The sequence below is a fragment of the Corythoichthys intestinalis genome, chromosome 2 (assembly GCF_030265065.1).
Source record: "Corythoichthys intestinalis isolate RoL2023-P3 chromosome 2, ASM3026506v1, whole genome shotgun sequence".
Taxonomy (NCBI): domain Eukaryota; kingdom Metazoa; phylum Chordata; class Actinopteri; order Syngnathiformes; family Syngnathidae; genus Corythoichthys; species Corythoichthys intestinalis.
The window spans coordinates 31220198-31238139 of NC_080396.1; the positions used below are offsets into that span (position 1 = coordinate 31220198).

The window sequence follows — 17942 nt, forward strand, 5'->3', positions numbered from 1 at the left end:
TAACGAGCAACGTCACTCTTGTGCGTCGAAAGTCGTCTCCACAACAACACAGATGGTGAACAGGAGAGCCGAGAATATGTTCCAATCCACGGTAAAATCAGTTTTAAATGACCAAAAACACATCGACACGAGTCATTGACAACAGTCTGTCTCGCACTAGCCATGTTGAATAAACTCCGCTCTCCTCGTATGTTTACTTCCGCGCGCAAGTCCCTCGTCCTGCCCTCGTCGTTTTACTAACGTCACGTCTGCCCGTCGCTGATTGGTCCACTCCGCTGTCTGTTTGCTATGGCTTGCTCCGCCCTGGAAATTGTATCCGCTGAATGGTGGCCAGACTCAATAGCTGGAACAGCGGTGAGTCTGGTGTACCAGGCAACCACTCCAGGACCTTGAAATGCTTCTTACGAAGCCACTCCTTTGTTGCCCTGGCTGTGTGTTTGGGATCATTGTCACACTGAAAGACCCAGCCACGTCATATCTTCAATGCCCTTGCTGATGGAAGGAGGTTTTCACTCAAAATCTCTCGATACATGGCCCCATTCGTTCTTTCCTTTACACAGATCAGACGTTCTGGTCCCTTTGCAGAAAAACAGCCCCAAAGCATGATGTTTCCACCCCCATGCTTCACAGTGGGTATGGTGCAATTCAATATTCTTTTTCTTCCAAACAAGAGAACCTGTGTTTCTACCAAAAAGTTCTATTTTGGTTTCATCTGACCGTAACACATTCTCCCAGTTCTCTTCTGGATCATCCAAATGCTCTCTAGCAAACCGCAGACGGGCCTGGACGTGTACTTTCTTCAGCAGGGGGACACGCCTGGCAGTGCAGGATTTGAGTCCTTGGCGCGCATTGTGTTACTGATAGTAGCCTTTGTTACTGTGGTCCCAGCTCTCTGTAGGTCATTCACTCGGTCCCCCTGTGTGGTTCTGGGATTTTTGCTCCCCGTTCTTGCTATCATTTTGACGCCACGGAGTGAGAAGGGAGTTGAAAGTCCGTGTTGCCCAACGACAGCCCCAAAACATCACTGCTCTAGAGGAGATCTGCATGGAGGAATGGGCAAAAATACCAGCAACAGTGTGTGAAAAGCTTGTGAAGAGTTACAGAAAACATTTGGCCTCAGTTATTGCCAACAAAGGGTACATAACAAAGTATTGAGATGAACTTTTGGTGTAGACCAGATACTTATTTTCCACCATGATTTGCAAATAAATTCTTTAAAAATCAAACAATGTGATTTTCTGTTTTTTTCCACATTCTGTCTCTCATGGTTGAGGTTTACCCATGTTGACAATTACAGGCCTCTGTAATATTTTCAAGTGGGAGAACAATTAGTGGTTGACTAAATACTTATTTGCCCCACTGTATCTTAAATGGGCACTCAGTTGATATCTCTTGATGTCTGGGAGGTCCAAACCACCTCTAGCACTGGATGCTTGCAGCATTGATATTCTTATCCTTGGTCTACGTTTACCCCAAATAAATGAGCTAAACCAACCATTGAGATTTTTCACTATTGTATGATGATATAAGATGGGAATCATCTATATAGGATATACAGTGGGGAGAACAAGTATTTGATACACTGCCAATGGGAAAACCCTTTGGCAGTGTATCAAATACTTGTTCTCCCCACTGTAGCAGGCGTGGAAGGACATTCATTTTCAAAAGTGAAATTTGCCCCAGTAACGAAATGGGAAGATCATTCCATCTCTCCAAATCCTGCTTTATCTTATTTAATAGAGGGACAAAGTTAGCTTGAAACAACTGATTAAATTTAGGTGTAATATATAAACCTAAGTATATAAACCCAGGGGAGGACCATCTGAATGAAAAAAGATTTGGAACAGCTGGCGGATGTTTTAAATTACCTAGAGACATTGCCTCTGATTTGGAAAAATTAACTTTATATCCAGAAAAGGCAGCATATTGGTTAATAACCTGTATAAGACAAGGGACCGATACAGAGGGGTTGAACACAAATAACAATACATCATCTGCATATAATGAAATTTTATGAGTACTTTCTCCTATCTTCAGTCCAGTCATTAAACGATCTCGTCTTATAGCTTCCGCTAAGGGCTCAATAGCCATTGCAAATAAAATTGGAGACAAGGTGCAACCCTGTCTGCTACCTCTCTGGACTGAAAAGTTAGTGGACCTAAGTCCATTGGTCAAAACTGCAGCCATTGGTTCCATATACAAAACCTTCACCCATCTAATAAAGTGATCACCTAAGCTGAACCGATCAAGCGTAAAAAATGAATAAGACCATTCAACACGGTCAAAGGCCTTTTCCGCATCCAGGGAAATAACGAGACCGTTCATTTCTTTCTGTTCAGATAAATGCATAATATTTAGCAGTCTCCTGTACGAATTACGGCCCTTTATGAATCCAGTTTGATCCTCCTTCACTATGACTGGTAGAAGGCCAAATTTTCAGTTTTAATAAACATCATATTGTGTCAATTCTGAAAAGCGATTTTTTTCACCTAATTTCTCAGTGAACAATCTATTGTTGAGGTCAAAATTCAGACCTGTTAGTAATTTATCCAAATTATGAAGTAATTGAGGATATATGAATATTCTGACTGTACATATTGAAGTTAAAACTTCTGTTTCCTATACTCGATACTAGAGATGTCCGGATACTGATTTTTTTTTCTACTTGCGATCAGATCCGATTATTTTGGAGATATGTTTTGTTGATACTGACCCAATACTTATATTTTTAGAGCACTAAAATTAATGCACAAAATAATAATTTTATATTAAACAGAGCTCTGCTGGTACCTCCTCAACAATACGTATTACACGATGCTCTGTTGCTATCATTAGTTCCAAAGAGTAGTCGTCTCACTCAGTGGACATTCTTGCCTAGTGATTTGATTTACAGCATCCGAAAAGCATTTTGGTACTGAAAACACGCGACTTCTGGATTGGATCCGATCTTGTGACCAAATCAGATATTGTCCGATACTCCAAAAATAGCTACTGTATATCAGGTGCTGATACCAATACTGCGTATCCGGATCGAGAGATCCCTGCTAGACAATAAAGGTCAACCGATAAATCGGGCCGATATGTTAGAATAACTGTTATCTTCACTGTTTGGGTGATGTTCTTTCATAGGGCGCTTTCACATTAGACCAAGAGGACCAGGGTCCGGTTGGAGAGGTACCTCGCAACAACATTTGTAAATGTCTTATTGAAAAGGTTCAGCATTCATTATCCGCCAACCAAACTTTCCGAGGAGAATCACATGGACGAAATGCGCACTCATTGATTGGACAAATAGAAAAGGAAATACCTCCCTCCTGGGAGGGGAGAGACTGTGGAGTAATGTAGCATAAATTAAGTCGCCGCTTGGCCATCGGCGGAGTCACTCTGTCCCAACTTGATGCTGAGCGAACTGGAGTGTATAAAAAACGCGTAGGGGAAAATTAAACCACAAAAGGTAACCGCATGGTACCCCAAGTTACACATGCGATCGAACGCTCTCACATTCGTAACTTTTTGGACTGTCAAATTGTCGCCACTTCCAGGAGAGCGAGACTCATGAAACGGCCGCCACGAAAGGCGCCGCCTGTCTTGGCCACTGTTACTCTCACATGGTGCGTTCAGGAACAGCATGCAAAACACAATCGCCACATTAGAACCCGATTTTGCGTATAAAATGCAACTGCATAGCGCAGCACAACAACATATGGCCATGTTTAATAGTTTGTCATCTTGCCATTGTTGATTTTGAATAGCGTGGGCACTCTACTTCCGCCTCCAAGGATACCCTGCGTGTAGCGTCACAGCCTGGAGCATCACAGCTCTACGCTGTGACGCTGCACATAAAGTAGCAAAAATGCGCCCTGCATTCACAAGTGAAGCAGGGTGTGCTTAAAGCGGAATGAGACCCACGATTTTTGAGCAGACAGAGTTTGTTTGTTTGGTCTGAACTAGAGTTCGGATACACGTTCACATTTATAAAACGTAGCGGACTATATGAGAAATATGAACTCGGGTCAACTCTGGTTAAAACGGACCAAACCGTGCTTGTGTGAAATCGCCCTTATAAAGGTCGACCTAAATATACTGGCCGGCCAATGTCTCTGGCCAATATTTACATTTTGTTCAAAACTGGCTGATTTCAGCCGATATAATATAATATAATTAAGCCTGTCGCAATATGCAATAATTCCATTTATCACGTGATATATAAAAATGAAGGTGGTAATTTTTCCGCTGCGACTTATCGCCTCGCGTGCGCGTGCGGCAGACGTGCTGTTAAAAGTTCGGATTCCTCGTTACCAACTGCGCAAAATGCATCTTCGTTCCAAGTCCGGCAAAAACTAGTGCCGGAGCCAATCGTTCCGATTATATCCTGTTGTTCAACGTATACCGGCCGCATCAGTGCTCCGGAGTGACTGTGGACCATCTACAGCGCGCTGGTGTCGTTGACGTGTGGGCGCTCCCGTCAGGAGTGACATTTCACGCGGGTGGCTGTTTTTCGGCACAACGCCGGATATTTATAACGAAGTCCGCCAAAACATTGTTACCGACTAGGCTGCTACGAACAACCTCGCTTTGACAATAAACAGCTGAATGAAATTAAGAGCGCTGTGTCATATGCTGGTGTTGTGTAGTAATGAGCAAACGTGACTTCAGCGGCGCTTGTTAACTTTTTTAATGCGCGCACACACTAGATATCATGAAATGACACACTAGATGTGCTACGTCCCATGCCATTGGCTACGTGAGCACAGAGTGATTATGGGTTACGTAGTCAATACACTACATCGATGAATTCTAAACTGTCATGACTGAATGGAAGTTAAGAAGGCCAAATCATTCCATACCAGTGACTACAGATAATGTTGCAAATATTGTTATTTCAGTACGTGACACAGATGGATTCGGACAACAAATAGGATGTCTTGCTCATGTAGTAAACTTAGCTGTTAAGAAAGCTGTAGCAATCAACAGTGTGCCTTGGCTCACTTTACAAACAGTAAAGATTGTTCTCAGCTCTTTTGTACAAACATTTTTCAGATCAGTAAGAAGTAAGCACATACAGTAAATATTATGCACTAAAATGCATGTTTATATGATGGCAATTTAATTTTTGCTCGCTAGCAAAAAAAAAAAAAAAAAAAAAAAAAAAAAAAACCCCGAAACAAAAAATTTAATTATTTTTTTTTTTTACAGAGCATTAAATGTATTGAATCGGATCGAAAATCGTGACCCCCGTATCAAAAATCGTACCGAACCGTGACTTAACTGTATCGTTGCATCCCTATGGAGCACCATTGCAGAAGCTATGACGGGGAAAAGTTTTCATTTGCCTAAATGCTTAAGTTATTAAGTGCAATTTTTTTTTCTCTTTTTTTTTTTTTCCAACACATTTTATTTATTCTGTGGTGCTGTGCGGTATCAATATTGTTGTTGTTTTTTACGTAAGAGGCATGGTCTATTGTTTTTAGTTGTGATTTCTTAAAAAGTATTTTTGAATTTATCTATGAATGTATACTGTATTCTCACTGTGTTATTGTAATTTGGTTGAAAAAAAATTGGGGGGGGGGGCGCGATAATATCGCATATCGCAATAATTTATGAGAATAATTATCGCACACTAATATTTGTTATCGCGACAGTCCTAAATATAATACGATATAATAATAACTTATGTTCACTGTTTGGGTGATAATCTTCCTTATAAAGGTTGACTGATATATTGGCTGGTCGATATATCGTTTTCAAGATCGCCCGGTATTAGCAGATTTATTAGGACAACTTTTAAGTTAACTTCTATTATAGGTATTTATATAATGAGTATTTCAATGGCGTACCGCAAGCAACACGTCACTTTTGCTTATTAATATTCATATACGTTAATAATAATTAATACGTTAAAAATATACGCTAGCAATTGTGGCTAAGCGGGTCAACCTCCCGTTTCTCCCTAATAGTAAATGAACTGAAATAGTGAATGTACGAGATGTTAACTGAGCTAAACCTACCAATTCTGTCCGAAAATGATGTCCATGGTGCCAAATTCACTGGTAAAGATATGGAAGAACATACAAATGTTCAGTTAAAGAGATGGCTTGAGTGTGGAGGGCTGAAAAAGACGAGCCGAGCTGATCCAGAGTTAGCTTTTTTATCGACACCTTTTTCTATTGTGCATTACCTTACACCACTGACAGTGACTTTCTCCTGTTTCAACAATCTATCCTTTACCACCATATGCCCTGTCTTTCTTATATGTTATATCCTCTGGTTATCTTACGTCTCTGACCGTTCTTGGGGACAATTTACATTGCTATTTTTGTGTAGCGATCGCAAATGCTACTCAGTGACGGCCGACGAACACTTTAAATTTTTTAATTAATAACAAATCTTAATTCTATAATTTATTTACACTTCCCCCTTACTAAAGTTGTTTTGTTACAACAGAAAAGGTAACAGTGACAGTCAGATGCCATTTACATTTTTTTTAGGTCATTCATTGTCAGACAGAAACAGCACGGCAAAACATTACGCTGAAAAACAAGTAAAAATATGAAAATGGCTTACCTCTTCGTCCTCTAAAGGACTATGGCCTCCAACAAAATGTTTACTGCATATGAAATGTGAATGGCTTCACCTTGCTAGTGTTAAACCGGTCTTTTGGTTTTTGGTTTCGGGAAACGTATGAAGAAATAATCTTTTATATATCGTAATGTCTAGAGTCGTTTCTACAAGTTCCATATCAGCACTGTTTGATCGGCATGTGCTTTTTTTTGAAAGATTACCGGAGAAAACAAGCAGAAATAGCATGATTTGTATGCGAGGGCGTGTCGATAATGTCCCACTTCCGCGTTACATTGGCGACGTCACGGCCTAAAAATATTCTTCGTGTAGTATGCTATTGCCTTTCATTATTGTGTTTTAAAAATATATATACAGTGGGGAGAATAAGTATTTGATACACTGCCAATTTTCCCATTGGCAGTGTATCCTGTTCTCCCCACTGTATATCATCCTCAAATATAAAAAAAACTCCCGAAAACGTACCGGTTTTGTCTTTGAAAATCCAATATCGGTCGACCTCTACTAGACACTATGCTCAGATTTATTTACTCTTTGTACTTTTCAGAACTCTATGAACCTTCCTCCAGACAAAGCACGGCTTCTCAGGCAATATGACAACGAGAAGAAGTGGGACCTAATTTGTGACCAGGTACCTTCAGATGAATTTAAGAATATAACCACCTTCACTTTATTCCTCTTATTTTTAACAAATGAAATCACATGCATTTATCTTGTCTGCACTACAGGAGAGGTTTCAAGTGAAGAATCCACCTCACACTTACATCGAGAAAATACGAGGTTACTTAGACCCCAGTGTCACCAGAAAGGTTGGGAACAACAAAAATGCTAAAAGTGGACATAAATCAACACCCTTCTTTCTTTGTGTCTTCCAGAAGTTCCGCAGGAGGGTACAAGAGTCAACTAAAGTCTTAAGAGAGCTGGAGATATCTTTAAGAACAAACCACATAGGGTAAGGGTGCATTTCCGTGATGTACATCTGGTTATTGCTGTGCAAAGTCAAAAGCCATTATTGTTTTCCTCTTGAAGAATAGTCTTTTCGGATCCCCCTCACAACTATTGTTTCAAGTTGCCAATCTCTGTAACTCCTCGTTATAGGGCCAAAGCCTCAGAACACCCAGATGGTAGCCATTGTGTTGCCACGTACACTCTCTTGTGTAGTAGTGTTGAACAGGAAGCTTTGTTGTGTATGTCAGAAGGACAGGAAGACAGTCTGGCCAACCTTTGGAAATAGAAGAACCCCCACAAGGATACTTAGAAGTTAACACATTTTACACATTTTGTTGCAAATAAGCTTTAATGTGATATCACAACTTGTCAAACTTTTCAGTGAAACTTTTGTCATCACAAAATCATTATGACGCAGTAACATGCCACTTGTAGGAAAACAAATCTTTGTATACCATCATTACTGTAGGCTTCAACGTTATTTTAATTAGTTTAAAAAAGACGAAAAAGTTTGTTTTAGATGCAGTACAAAATTTCACAACTGACACAATAGAATTGTGGTGTTTGGCCAGTACTTGTTGTTAGGCAGAAATGATTGAGCACAATGACTGGCCAATAAAAAACTGGTTTGCCACTAGTGATGTATGATGTAGTGATATTCAGATGAAGCCCCGTGAAGCGTCAACACTTTCAGCCAGCTCTGTCTGTACATATGCCAACAGTTCATAATGATTAATTTGCTCTATGATGCTATCTATAAGTCAAAATGTAGAATTGCTTATTTTCCACCACAGCACCATCATGTAGACAAATACGCACCCAAGGGAATACTGTAGTGTCCACCATGAAACATAGTATTAGAAATAGTAGTGCTCATAAATAAATAAGGAAAATCAAAACAGTATGGGTCTATTCTACGTGAGCAAACAATATTTTGCAGCCTTTACGTGTCTATTTGAGCTGTGCAAATTGCACAGGGTATATAGACACGGAAATTCACCATTGCATAGTGTAATAGTGAATGATGAATCTTTTAAAGACAAATCTTGTTGTTACTGATGTGGTCAAAAAACACCCAAACTATGAAATAATTCCTTTTTCTTTTAGCTCCACCCATTATTCCAACTTGCAAAATGCAAGTATATTGCCAGTAGTGTAATAAACGACACAAGATGCTCAGGGGACTCCATTGTGTTTTACTGCGCCTTTTCTGGTTCAAATCTCACGCGGTCTAACGCCAAAAAAGTGAACCACTTCTTGAATCAGTCACGTGGTACAGTGGGTTAGGAAGGTTCCAACGCAATTGTTTACGTCTCCAAACCACATTCTGTACCATGCATTGCTTTGCAGCTGCACTGATTACCCGACTCACACTTGGGAGTCTATTCATTTCACCCTTTGCTATTTACGTGACAATATATAGAAGCATTGTCTAAAATATATTAAATGACATGTTATAATGAGGATCTCATATTTCCAATATCATGATTTTTTGGGGGGGGGACAGTAAGTAACTGCACAAGCCTGCAACACTCATACTCTCATTAGTCAGTGTAGAGCATATCAGCTATGCCTTACTTGCAGTGTTGGGAGTAACGCCGTTATAAATAACGCCGTTACGTAACTGTGTTATTTTTTCAGTAATGGGGTAATCTAACTAATTACTTTTTCCGCCGTTACAACGCCATTACCGTTACTGACGGTCAAAAGCGGTGCGTTACTTACTCTGAATAAATTGAAGAAACTACCAGCCGTGTCGAGGACTCTCTGCTCCAAGACTTGGGGTGTGTTCAGGTTCGAGAATAGCGCACGTACTTCTGACTCCAAGCTGTTTGTCCCTGCTCATTCAATTAGACAATGCTTTCCAAAGTTTGGTAACGTTTCTGTGTTTGCTACACCTGATGCTAGCCTCGTTCCCATCTCCCACTGTCAGCCAGCAATAATTCTGCTTCCATCTTGAGGATGGCAGGCGCTTTGAAGGTCACGTGAATTGTCTACCTGAATGCAGCCCCTCGAGAGATACGATGGAAGTGATTGTGATTGGCTGAGGGTTAGAGTCATGTGTCGTGGTAAGCCAATCAGAGCCGGTGATTTCACAAGCAAACCGGAACAGCGCGTGCGGCAAACACACACACGCAAAACAGATGCACAGGGTCGGGATGGCAGAGCAGTCAGAAGAAAAATTGTCCTTTAAGAGGTGGAGATATAGACACTATTTCAAGTTTGTCGAAATTAAAGGAAAGAACCTGCATGTAATGTGTAATTTATGTCCCGGGGCAAAGCTTTTGTCGACATCTGTGGTAAGCAATTCAAATCTGCTGAAGCACCTAACAAGTTAACTACCTGTCTGTTCTTCTCTATTCCACTGACTCGAATACTGCTCAGAAAATTTCAAATTCTATGACATACAACAAGTTCTTTTTAAAGTAACGGAAATAGTTACTTTCCCTGGTAACTAGTTACTTTTACTATAGAGTAATTCAGTTACTAACTCAGTTACTTTTTGGAAGAAGTAGTGAGTAATGTAACTAATTACTTTTTTCAAGTAACGTGCCCAACACTGCTTACTTGAGTTCAGATGACTCTAAAAATTACATTTACTTCATGACAGACAGATAGAATTAGCAGGCCGTTAAATCAAATGTCATTCAAACTCATGGTTTTAAAACCAAACTAAAATTATCGAATTACAACAAACTAAATAGCATAACCAGCAAGTAATGAAACAACCTGAACGTTAACTGAAGAAAGAATGATGACAGAACATGAACTTTGAACTTTACATTTTATATTTTGCTTTGCAGACATTTGGGTCAAAGCTTCATGGTAGTTATTTTTCTGGATGGCGCCAAGTAGTCTTGAAGCAAAAGAGGTCAACAATGTTGAGAATTCTATGGCAATTTGTTTACAAGAATGACATGAATGTGCTCTTGTTAATACTATATGAACAATATGCAACAATAGCTATAAGGATATAGGATTTAGCAATAATATTTTTCCTTTTTTTGGGGGGGGTGTATTTCACTAGCAAATATATTTTAATATTGTTTACATGCATGCACTTGTTTTATCTATGTGGCAAATAAGAATGAAAAAAGTGAGGGTGGGAAGCAGTCATAGTATGTCATATATTTCATAAAATGATTAACCATTCAATTGTGGCATATCGCTATTGTGATATAAAATAGCCAATATCATATCGAACACCACTCGTTGCCACCATTTTGAACCTGGTCACTAAATGGTTTAAACTACATTAAGACTGTCACTCTTGTCTGTATTTACTGTAAATGTGATGCTATTAGGAAGAACAGCCCCAGAAGGTGGCAGACTGCCCTTCAAATTTTCCATAGCATTTGTCTGACATATAAGATGGCATTGAATGAGTTTCCCAGAAGAGTTAGAAGGTAGAATCATTTTCAGGAGACTCAAAACCATGTGGATGGGCTTGTGTGCTTTATTACCGTGTCTGAATCTTATTCCTGACATGCCCCCTGCCCGCTCCCCAAAAAAATGTGAGCGATCCGTGGCCAGGCGGAGGGAGAAGTGATGTGAGAAGAAGGGGTCAGAGGCAAAGAAGGGGGAGTTCGTAGACAGGAAACCAATGATCATGCCCGCCTCTCACACACTCCCCCCCTCTTTTCCTCTTCACCTAAACTGCTTTGTTCGTTTCCTCTGTTGCATCGCTTACCTCCCTTTTTTTCCCTTTTACTCACCCTCGTTCCCTCTGATTCCTGCTTGCTTTCCTGTATTTCCTAAGCAATCACTTATTCAAAAAATATTTAAGCCATAGTTTAGATCATTTTGAACCCTACAAACTTGGGTTTGATGACGCAAAACTTGAGCTTAATGTAGATCCTCCCGTTATATTCTGTTCACATTGTTTTTCCTTTGTAATTTTTGTTCTTTTGTTTCAGGTTTCCATAAAAATGTAGTTTAATTGGCTTGTCCCAGTTTGCTTTCCGTTCCATCTTTGACAAGGCCTTCCTGTCATGAAAAAGGGAGACCCTTTCATAGCTTACTCAAATAATACTAGTGGAGACAACTAAATGAATTGCTTATGAGATCAGAAGTTTACTTGGTACATTATAGGTATATTTATAAACTACACACATTTTTTCTTCTTTTATTCCTCACTGTCTGACATGAAATAAGACTGAACCTTTCCTGGTTTAAGATAATTAGGATTACTAAAACTTCTTCTGCTTATTCTAAAATGCCAGAATAAGGAGGGACAGATTTTAAGACAATTTTGACTTTCTTCAAAATTGTTTTATATATAGTAAGATTATTTTTACCTTTAAACAATTTTAGAAAACCCAGGTGATGATGTCTTTAGAAAAAAAAAGAAAAAAAAAAGAGGATCTTTGTACAACAAAAGAACAATTGGCTAACTTACATAGCAAAAATCCGCTAGCTTAAATGCTATAAAACGCTAACTTTTTTTTTTTATCCTCTAAACAAATGGTTCGGACACATATTCCCACAAAAAACGGCTAAATACACTTATAAACTACTTTACGAGTGCATTAAAAAAAACATTAGCTCAAACAAAAACTTAGCTTACGTTGGTCATAACAGGGAGCAGCTGGATTCAGCCATGTGAAATGAGGCAGAATAGAGGGCAGTGTATCCACCCAATTCAATAAAACTAAATGCAAACACTTTAAAAACAAACCATTAAAATGCCACTTTAATTAAATGAATACTCGAATCAGCAAAATGTAATTCAACTCTTTTTTTCTAATCGAATACTCGAGTTGATCGATTAATCGCTGCAGCACTAAATGTCTTTTAAAAGTTCTGGCAGGGTTATTGACAACATTTGTGTTAACTGTGGACACACCTACAGAATTATTGAAAGCACATCTGAACAACTCTGCTTCTTTTTGTGGCATAATGGTAAAAATCAAAATATATCTGGAAGAGAATTGTGCACTTGCGCAAGTCTTATTCATCCTTGGGTGCAATTTCAAGATAACTGATGATGCCACGTTGAAAGGCAAAAACAATTATATGCGAGTATAGACACCAAAGGAATGTGAAATAAAGCATCAGATTGATCATCATGCTGTTATAAAAACCTCTTATTTCACTGAAAACCAACAGGAATAGACACTGAATATATTTCTTGCGTCTTTCTCTTTACGTTTAATTCCTGTCCAAAGACGCGCTGTGAAGGATAAGGGTGTGCTCTTGATTTTTGGGCCTTGCTTTCCTCTGTGTCGTAGGTGGGTGAGGGAGTTCCTCAACGATGAGAACAGAGGTCTTGACGTCTTGGTGGAGTACCTCTCCTTTGCGCAGTGTGCTGTCATGTAAGTATTTTTACACATGGCCGCGCCCGCTGATTTTTTTTTTTTTGCTGTGAACTTTTCTTAAAAGGATATGAGCTGGGCTACAGCCGCTGAGTAAGCACGTTGTGTCCTGCCGAGCCAAATGGGCTGCTTGTGCATCAAGCGTGTGCTGTGGGTTCATTGCATTCTTTGGATGTGTTTATTTGCTTTGCTGAATGTGGGCAGTTACTATAGTACTTTATGTGGACACAAGTATTCGGATGCTATTTTTTTTTTTTTTTCACTGTCAAAACTTCAACTGATGAGGTATTTGATGAAGTGGTGTCCTAAAATTTTGGCCACATGTGAATTGCCTGAATGGATGATTTTCTTTGCTGAACTGTATAATGGTCTTGTGATAACTGTTGCTGCCTCGCTCGCCTAACCTGCGCCCCAGCATCTCATCTACACGCCCCTACGCCTCTGTGTTTGCTTGTGTGTGTGTGGCCCAGGTTGAATTTTGAGGGGCTGGAGAATGGGGAGGATGGCTTCTTGGAGAAGGCTAAATCTTGGAATAGATCCATAGAGGATTTGCATCAGCCCTTCTGCAACACACTGGTGCGCTCGGCCCGCCAGTCTGTCTTCCGGTATGTATCGCTGAGCTGCTCTGTGTCCGCTATTCCCCGTTATCCTTTGCCCTGCAAATCTAACATGCGCTGTGAACATGCATCAGCATGCTCGTGTGTTTTGCCAGTGCTGTCTGGGCTAAGCAAAGGCCATGTGTGGTTAGTATCCTGTGAGTTTTGCATCACAGATCAAAACTGAAATATACTTCAACAGTGCACCATCTTTCTACATTCTTAGAAAATTTTAATATAAATTCAATGAAATGTTAAGGTCTCTGTTGGACTCATGAGTAATGCAGCATGTAAAAATTGCAGTCTTCTGTTTAGGGTTTTTTTTAGGTTACAGACGCCATATGAATGTTTCTACACAGGCCAAGAAGTTAAGGCCTTATTTACAATTTTTCATTTTGGACTGTTTTAATGTACAGTAAATATTGTCTGTACTAATGACCTCATTGCTGTTTACATTATAGAGATTTACTTTGGTGCATTATATCTTGCGTACAAATTCCCGGCTCATCTTATTTGAATTTTTTTTTCTGTGCACCTTTATTCTCTGCGGTTTATACATAACATCCTTCCTCACATGAAAAATGCAGATTGTACATCATAATGATTCAAAGTTGTTAAAACAATTACCGTATTTTTCTGACTATAAGTCGCACCTGAGTATAAATCGCACCAGCCATAAAATGCCCAACAAAGTGGAAAAAAAACATATATAAGTCGCACCGGAGTATAAGTCGTATTTTGGGGGGAAATTTACTTGATAAAATCCAACACATAGAACAGATATGTCACCTTAAAAGGCAATTTAAAATAAAAATACAATAGAGAACAACATGCTGAATAAGTGTACAGTATGATAATGTTACATGATGCATGAACAACGAAATGCGAACGTGGCCAGTATGTTAACGTAACATGGCAATTAAGAGTTATTCAGATAACTGTAGCATAAACTACATGCTAACAAGTTTACCAAACCATCAATGTCACTCCAAAACACCAATATAACATGTGAAATGATATAATAATAATAATAGTAATAATAACAATAATAATTTCACACAGCTCCAGAGTAATAGTCGCACCCCCAGCCAAACTGCAGTTGTTGTAGCTGATGTTAAGAGAGTCATCAGAATTTGATACATGATAAAGTTGCCTTAAATCGTACACAGTCCGCACCTTATACATTCAGAAGTGTTTACTAAAGACCTTTCAAAAATGCACAAGTTAACTATGTATACATGCTGACTGTACAAATCCGTTACATAATTGCTGACTTTTTGTTGACATCGGTGAGGAAACCAGGCACCTCCCATCGTGCATCTGTAACCTCAAAACCATCAACATCTTCTCATTCAGCCAGACCTCATTTTCTCTCATGCCTCTCGGCACGTGACACACTTAAGAGTCATGTGAATGGCAAGTGAAGTGGAGGAATAAGATAAGACGTACTGCGCTATTGGAGAGCGCATTTAAGTGCTGAATCGTGACCAAGTGATGATTTTCACCATGTGTTGCAGCTATGGCTCAGTCTCCAGCAGCAAAACGATCAAGAACTCCCGACTTGTCAGCCAAAAGGATGACGTGCATGTGTGCATCATGTGCTTAAGAGCTATTATGAACTACCAGGTATCAAAACGTGTTGCTAAGCGAGCCTACTGTATGGTTCATACACATATCATAATGTTCAACTGTATATTCATTTTGCTTGCTGTGGTGTGAGGTGGTACATATTGTATGTACTTGTTTTTTGTCTCACCACATCCTGTTGTGTGTTTCTGTCTTTTTCATGCAGTATGGCTTCAACATGGTCATGTCTCATGCACACGCTGTTAATGAAATTGCTCTCAGTTTGAACAATAAAAGCTCACGGTAAGAACTCACGGCCTGCCGTCACCATGGATGCTCAAACAATAGGGGAGACACGTTTTAAATTTAATTTCCTCACAGCATCCCGAAAAACACGATGGGTCTATTAGAATGCATTTTATCACATTTTTTCACATTGGGCTTTTATTTTGAAATTGGTGAAAGTTACATTTTTTGCGAGTGAACTTGTGCTCTTCAACTGTTGCATTAACTTATTCACTGCCACTGACGACCATACACGTCAATTATGTTCTTAAAGAGGGAGGGGTGCAGGAGGGTCTTACGCTGCTTCGCTGTTATTTTCAAGTTCAGAAACATTTATCCATCCATTTTCAAAGACCGCTTATCCTTGCCAGGGTGGCGGGGTGCTGGAGCCTGTCCCAGATAACTGGGTGAAAGGCAGATCATACCCTATACTGGTCGCCAGTCAGTCGCAGGGCACAAACACAGAGAACCATTTGCACTCACAACCACACCACCACTGAGTTGGAATCGATCCCACGTTACCTGCGTTGAAGTCAGGCAAATGTGCCACTACAGCATCAGCTACTGAGTTCAGAAACAATTCTATTGAAGTACAATAGAGTGGCAGTGTTGCTCCATTTTAGAGATGACATTAGCCCAATTAGCGAGTGGTTGAAGTAATATAGCGATCATAGTCAGTAATGAATAACAATATTTAATATTGATCATATGCTAATTTTGGTTGTTGACCCTATAATACGTACTTTACAAAATTGTGTTTTTTTTCCAAGTGAAAAAAGAGTATGTTTCCTCAATGTGATTTCAAACTCATTTTACAGAGGCAATTCTGTAATTAATGATTCTACTAAATGAATACAGACATTGTACTTTATGCTTTAATAATTGCAGCTCCTGGATTTGCCCCAGTGGATAAGGCTTGCCAACTGATCATTTGATATACATCACATTCTCCATGGTCCATGGTTTACTTGTTTTTGGAGAGGAGATTAGTGCTTAAAGCTCAATGGCTAATCACTTCATAATGAACACTCGGGGTAGGGGGCAGACTTCAAAAACCTAAAATACCGGCATTGGATTCAGCTTTAATATTACTAGTTAATCATACATCCATGTGATTGACATGCATTTGTTCCTTTGGTCGAGACTGAACAGTCATGCTTTACAAACCTGAGCGCTTCAATGCTTGCTTTAGGACTTTCTCTGTAAACCTAATGGGTGCCTCCTCACGTACTTTTAGGACAAAAGCATTGGTCCTTGAGCTGCTGGCTGCCGTCTGCCTTGTTCGAGGAGGTCACGAGATCATCCTGTCAGCGTTTGACAACTTCAAAGAGGTGCCCGAGCAAGACCCATTGAATTTGAACTGTCTTATTTTGCTTTCCATTTGTAAAGTTTGCCAGTTTTGTTGCATTGTTAAAATGTTAAGGGAACCAACCATCCTCCCAATAGTCAGAGCTTTTGAAGAAGCGATTTAATAGGGTACTTTGACATTTAAGATGATTGAACTGCATTAGGTTTATTCTGTAATATTCTGTTACACACATTACTACGGATAATGCTAAAAAATATATACATTAAAAAGAGAGAGGTGAAAGGTCCCACATTGCTGGGATGCACGGAGGCCTGCAGGGTTAGCATGAAGGGATGAATGTTGAGCAACTCTGAGCGTTTTCACCTCTGCAGAGGGTGCAAGAGAGTTTCTATGGTGACCTGTCAGAGGTCATTCGTCTCATTAGGACACCAGATGTTAGACAACCTTGAACAATGATAAAGATCAACTCCCTGACAGCAGGCAGAGGACTGCAGACTCAAGATGAGCTTTTTCCTGCAAAGACATCTTAATGGCACAGAGAGCAAATGAGCCTACTCATCATTAAAAAGAAGAAGATATATTTTTAGAAAATGCTATTTGTAAAGGTCTCCATTTTTCCACCCTTGCAAATGAAGCTAACTGACTACTGGTAGTTCATAACGCTGTTCATTTTTGTTTTATTAAGACCTATAAAAAATAAAAATGAGCAGAAAAATTTAGTGGAAAAACATGGCAATGTTTGTTCATACTTTTTGTTGAGCATTTTTGGTAAGAAGATTTGTGCCCGGTATTATTTTCAGCTTACTCATCTTGCTTTTACTGGAGAGGATAAAAATAATTTGTTTTAAAACACAAGATAGCTTCGCAGATGTATAACTAATTTTAGGATGTGTTCAACGTTTGTTGTTATCTACATATTATCTATTGCTTTAAATTTATAAGTAATTTATCTGAAAAATATATTTTGAACATACAGTAATTGCTTTGATGAAAAGAAATAAATCTTAAATAGTGAACTACAAAGCAAACAATAAAGTGATAAATAGCTTTTCCATAAAAACTGTTCAGATTTCTTTTCCATTTGCAGCATATCCTGTAATTCATGAAGCAGATTTTGTTCCGTTCATATTTTAACAGCAGCATAGTACTTGTATTATTTGAATACAAATCATGTAATATTAGATCACAAAAAGTTTGGCTTTTGTAGGTCTGTAAGGAGAAGCATCGTTTTGAGCGCCTGATGGATAACTTCCGCAGTGAAGAGGGAAACATCGACTTTATGGTCAGAGCTTCTTTGTGTTCTTTTATTCTGCTGAGGCTGCTATCTAAATTCATGTTTGTCTG

At 39.3% G+C, this 17942-nt stretch overlaps 1 protein-coding gene across 12 annotated transcripts in view; it reads left to right on the top strand.

Moving 5' to 3' along the window:
* Positions 1–17942, top strand: part of fmnl3 (formin-like 3) — a 54229-nt gene that overhangs the window by 16614 nt on the left and 19673 nt on the right. For 7 of the 12 annotated variants that reach the window (XM_057829838.1, XM_057829837.1, XM_057829842.1 and 4 more), the window contains exons 2-9: positions 7127–7210; positions 7308–7531; positions 12759–12842; positions 13313–13447; positions 14956–15064; positions 15231–15307; positions 16527–16620; positions 17806–17880. In XM_057829838.1, the coding sequence (XP_057685821.1) occupies positions 7127–7210; positions 7308–7531; positions 12759–12842; positions 13313–13447; positions 14956–15064; positions 15231–15307; positions 16527–16620; positions 17806–17880 (882 nt within the window). The remainder of the gene's footprint in view (positions 1–7126; positions 7211–7307; positions 7532–12758; positions 12843–13312; positions 13448–14955; positions 15065–15230; positions 15308–16526; positions 16621–17805; positions 17881–17942) is intronic. The other 5 variants (XM_057829845.1, XM_057829846.1, XM_057829836.1 and 2 more) reach the window with 3 other exon arrangements.